Source organism: Limulus polyphemus, unplaced genomic scaffold (genome assembly GCF_000517525.1).
Source record: "Limulus polyphemus unplaced genomic scaffold, Limulus_polyphemus-2.1.2 Scaffold2502, whole genome shotgun sequence".
Classification (NCBI taxonomy): Eukaryota; Metazoa; Arthropoda; class Merostomata; order Xiphosura; family Limulidae; genus Limulus; species Limulus polyphemus.
The window spans coordinates 27735-32986 of record NW_013668112.1 but is presented as its reverse complement, the minus strand read 5'-3'; the positions used below and the strand labels follow the sequence as shown (position 1 = coordinate 32986).

Here is a 5252-nt window from a genome sequence, read left to right as displayed (position 1 = left end):
CCTCTACAGTTGTAGGTTTCTACAACAGGCAGTTGCTGTCCATTTGAAACTTAGATTCAAAGTATTCAAATTTAACTCGTGAGATCAATCACCTTATCCTCGTTTTTATTGGTTCCGTTTGTTTAAAATTTCGTGCAAAGCTATACGAGGGCTATCTCCGTTAGCCGTCCCTAATTTAGCAGTGATAGAGTAAAGAGAAGGAAGTTAGTCAATACCACCCACCGCCAAATCTTGGAATATCCTTTTACCAACGAATAGTGGAATTGACCGTAATTTTATAACACCTCCACAGCTGAAAGGGCGAGCATGTTCGGTGTGATGGGGATTCGAACCCGTGACCCGAAGGTTGCGAGTCGAGCGCCCTAACCACTTGACCTGTTTTGGAAAATATTTGTATAAGTTTGTTCTTTAAATTTTAATTACACAAAAAACTCGAATATTTTATCATCATCAAAAAAATTCATCAAACATCACTATTTTCATGTCTAGCTTTTCTTAACTTTTGGATTCAAATGTTTTATAATAATCCGTGTTTTAACAGTCGACATTGTTATCTAAATTTAATTTATACTCGCGATACATATTTTTTTCTAGTAGCGTCATTTTATAAACGTTCTAGAGCAGTAACGTAGGCTGGTGTCACGGGAGACTACCCCCCCCCCCCCTCCAATTCAGCTGGAAGCCCAACGCTGGTTAGAAATGTCTCATAGAAACTGCCATTTGGCCTCCCTCCCCGAGCTTAAGGACAGCGGCCGTTCCTGTCGCCCTCACCCCCAAATTACACCCTTGATTCCTTCTGCAACTAGACATAAGATCACTCGAAAATCCTAATTTATTATATGCACAAAACTATATATTTACGGGTCGGTTAGTTGGTTGTTGTTAAAGCACAAAGCTACATAATGGGCTATCTATGTTCTGCCCACCATGGGGTATCGAAACCAGATTTTTAGATCATTTTACAGAGGATTTTTTCATATAAGACAGGTATAAAACGAAATCCAATAAAAACTATATAAGTGTATATTGTTCAGTGAAAAGACGTTTTCTTTATTCGTTTTGTTTTTTCAGGCCAAAAAATTCTGTGACGTGCGACGGTCCGACAGAAAAAATTAGTGTTTGTGACGACAGTGCTGTAAGTACAAAAATTATGTTTTATTAATAATATCGTGCATCATTCGAGGTATTTTTATTAAAGTGTTACTTTTTGGTTTTGGAAATACCATTACCCATGTGAAATGCAATATCAAATCGCTTTCCCTCAGAACATCACCTTACATTTTTAGATCACCCTAAGTAAGTGACGATAGGTGGCCCGTGGTCACATGATTCATGTGAAGCCAGCTGGCCTAATGGTTACATGACTGGTGTCCTACTTTACTTTACAGTGTTAGATAACCTGATTACCGTGAAGCCAGTTGGTTTAATGGTCACGTGGTCGGTGTCTTACTTCACTTTACAGTGTTAGATAACCTGATTAGCGTTAATCTAGGTAGTTTAGTGGTCACGTGGTCGGTGTCCTACTTCACTTGTTAGATAACCTGATTAGCGTTAAACTAGGTGGTTTAGTGGTCACGTGATTGGTGTCTTACTTCTATTTAGAAGAAAGGCGCGATGCTTGACAGGCTTAGGGAGGAAGAGGTCTATGCTGAACCTGATCCTCCTTGGTCCAAGACATGGACCAAATCCCGATGAAGATGATGGTCTAGTGGAATACGATTTCTGGTTTACTAACTATTGCTATGCTCATGCAGTGACTGCATGATATAAGAACGGATTTCCTTAGCTACCGGACCGTATTTTACTGAAGAATTAATGTGGGCTTCATCCAACACTCAAAAACCAAATAAATGGTCAGGGAGAGGCCCAAGTGTATTTTATCCTCCCAGATCACATGACCAAACAACGACCAAATAAAGGCGTACCTAATCCTCACAGATCACATGACCAAACAACGACCAAATAAAGGTGTACTTGATCCTCCCAGGACACATGACCAAAAAACGACCAAATGAAACCTATCTGAGTTACTCTGTATAACAATATTAAGGCATGTTACATGTTTGAGTGTTGAACTGACTATTTAATTTTAGGGTATAGATAATTATGTTCTTCATTTTTGGAATGTTACAACACTCACTGGAATTTAAAAAAAGGTGTTTTTACTAATGTGACCACTCTATACCTGAGGATATTATACTACCTGCTTTAATTTAGTTAGTATTTCTTATGTTAGGTCTGTATCCTAGCACAAGAAAAATCGCTACTAGGGTGTCAGATAATGCTTTGATTGACACAAAGAACTAAAATTGCATTACTATCGTAACAATGACTATATTGGACGAGGATACCTTACAATCTTAGATGCAATCCACAAAGACTTTATTGAAAGGACTCCAAGAAATTCATAATTACAATGCTAGCAGTAATCTTCGTCAATCCAAACTAATATCCGGGGTGGCTCGTGATTATCCTGGAATTTTTGGCTTAGGATAAAAGATGAGGTATGCATATCTGAAGGATAAATATTTAAGATAAAATATGATGAATATATAACTGAAGGATACTTACTCCAGATAAAGGATACATATTTAAGATGGTGGATACATACTCAGAAAGGAAGGATAGATATTGAAGATAAAGGATATGTACTCAAGATGAAGGATACATACAGGTAGTGGACAAAAAGAGGAAACACTTGGGTAAATGAGGGACAACAAATATGTGCAATGCAGAGGCTACCACACAAATGTGGTTAGTTAATTAATTAATAAGTAGCATACCAGGAGGCACAGTGTTGTGTATAAAAATGTTGGACAGGCCTGGTTGCCTATAATCATGGCTAGCATGGCCTCAAGAGGAGACCTCAGTGTCTTTGAAAGAGGGGCGATTGTTGGGACGTGTTTGGCAGGAGCTTCAGTGACCAAGACAGCTCAATTTGCTAATGTTTCACGAGCAACGGTATTTAAGGTGATGTCAGCATGGAACTCTGATGGAAAAACATCATCCACAAAAGGCAACATTGGGCAGAAGTGCATACTCCAGGAACGTGATGTCTGTGCAGTAATTCCAACTGAAAATCAAAACAGACGAGCAACCCACGTCAACTGACCACAAATTTAAACCTTAGCATAGAGTCTACCAGCGTCTGGAATTCAGCAGAAGGAATGCGACACCACTCTTCCACGAGAAAGTCAATAAACTCACGCCTAGTTGATGGTTGTGGAAAATGCTGTCTCAAGCATCATCCCAGAATATCTCATTCATGCTCGATTGGGTTCAGATCTGGTAACTGAGAAGGCCATGACATATGGATGACGTCACTGTCATGCTCCTCAAACCACTGGATGATTACTCGTGCTCTGTAGATGGGGCATTGTCACCTTGAATGACACCCCTCTCGGCAGGACAGAAATGCTAGACCAAGGGGTGAAGATAATCACTCAGTACCATTAAGCAATGATTGGCATCGACCTTCCCTTGTAAGGGTATGAGTGTGCCCAAACCATGCCAGGAAAATTGCTCCACACCATTACGGAACCATCAGAACCTTCACTGTTGGTACCAAGTACTCAGGGCTGTGGAGTTTTATAGGTTGGCGCCACACATGCACTTGTTCATTTGTTGAGAACATGGTGAAGGATGATTCATCTGACCATGTCACATTTCTCCACTGCTCAGTAGTCCTGTGCTCTTTGCACCACTGGACCCATATCCGTGCATTGCAAGGTGTGACAAGCAGTTTGTGCACTGCAACCCGACTATGATATCCCGTTCTATGGAGTTTCTGACGGACCGTTTTTGATTAAACTGGATGCTCTCGCCACAGATTGAAATTTGCAGTTAATTGATTTGGGTTTCTCGCCTGTTTTGTTTTGTAGTTCGAATTAATGTACGGACATCACGATCCTGGAGTATGTACTTCTGCCCACCGTTGCCCTTTGCTGATGATGTCTTTCCCTCAGAGTTCCATGCTGACATCACCTTAAACATTGTTGCTCGTGCAGCATCAGCATGTTGAGCTGTCTTGGTCACTGAAACTCCCGCCAAACGGGCTCCAACAATCATCCCTCTTTCAAAGTCATTGAGGTATCCTCTTGCAGCCAGGCTAGCCATGGTTATAGGCAACCAGGCCTGTCCAGCATTTTTGTACATGAGCCTATGCATCCTGGGATGCTATTTACTTAATTAATGAACTAGTCACACCCGTGTGGTAGCCTGGACATTGCATATACATGTAGTCCATCATTTACCCAGGTGTTTCAATTTTTTTTGTCCACTACCTGTATGTTGGCGTTAACTAAATCCCAGGGTAATAGAACTCAAAGCATAAGTTCATATCCCTGTACAGCTTATGGTTTAATTTGGCATGTTTCTGTGATAATTAATACCTGTGTCTCGTATAATTTCATATCAAGTTTACCACCAATGCTCGACTGTCACAGCTCATCATTTTATCATATAATTCATACTCTGTGTTAGTTTTATAGGTCCGGTTAAATAACATATTCAAAACAAGTCAAACATATGTATAAAAATCCTTTACACTATAGGATAGCACAGTTGTATCTAAAACTGTAAATAATTTATTTTTCTTGTCAAAAGTCCACACAAGCTGGTTCAGTTACTTTAGAACCAAATTGACAAGACAAATTATTTTTCTCTACTCTGTTTCTTACTAGACAATCTGCGATCAATTCACTTACGTTACCCCGTGGGTTACCACAGTTGTATCTAGAACTTTAAATAATTGTCTTCTTTTTTTCAAAGTTTACACAGATGGGTTCAATTACTTTAGAACACCCTTTGACAAGACAAATTATTTCTCTCCTTATATCTGTTAAACTGTGAAATTCACTTTAAATATCGCCCGATATGGCTAAACAAGCAATCATGCAGTCTAACTTCACTTTTACTAACTACATGAACTTCTTTTAACTTAACTTCCTTGCACTCAGTTGGTTGCCTATATATATATATATATAAATTGCCCAACTGAGGTCAATAATTTTCTACAAACTACGAGACACTATGATGTAACAGTACTCTCTTAAGGCAACGAGAAAAATACCGATGATTCGAGTAACGTGACGTCAATTTACAACAGTTGAATTACACAGACAACTTACAACTCTTACCGAGTTACGTAACTAAATTTGTCATAACTATTGCTTTTAAAATGGCCCGGCATGGCCAGGTGGTCAGGGCGCTCGACTCGCAATCTGCGGGTCGCGGGTTCGAATCCTCGTCAC

At 39.7% G+C, this 5252-nt stretch overlaps 1 protein-coding gene across 2 annotated transcripts in view; it reads left to right on the top strand.

Moving 5' to 3' along the window:
- The window catches only part of LOC106467141 (A disintegrin and metalloproteinase with thrombospondin motifs adt-1-like), a 32888-nt gene that overhangs the window by 22601 nt on the left and 5035 nt on the right, over positions 1–5252 (top strand). For both annotated transcript variants that reach the window (XM_022395276.1, XM_013927462.2), the window contains one exon: positions 1072–1135. In XM_022395276.1, coding sequence (XP_022250984.1) covers positions 1072–1135 — 64 coding nt within the window. The remainder of the gene's footprint in view (positions 1–1071; positions 1136–5252) is intronic.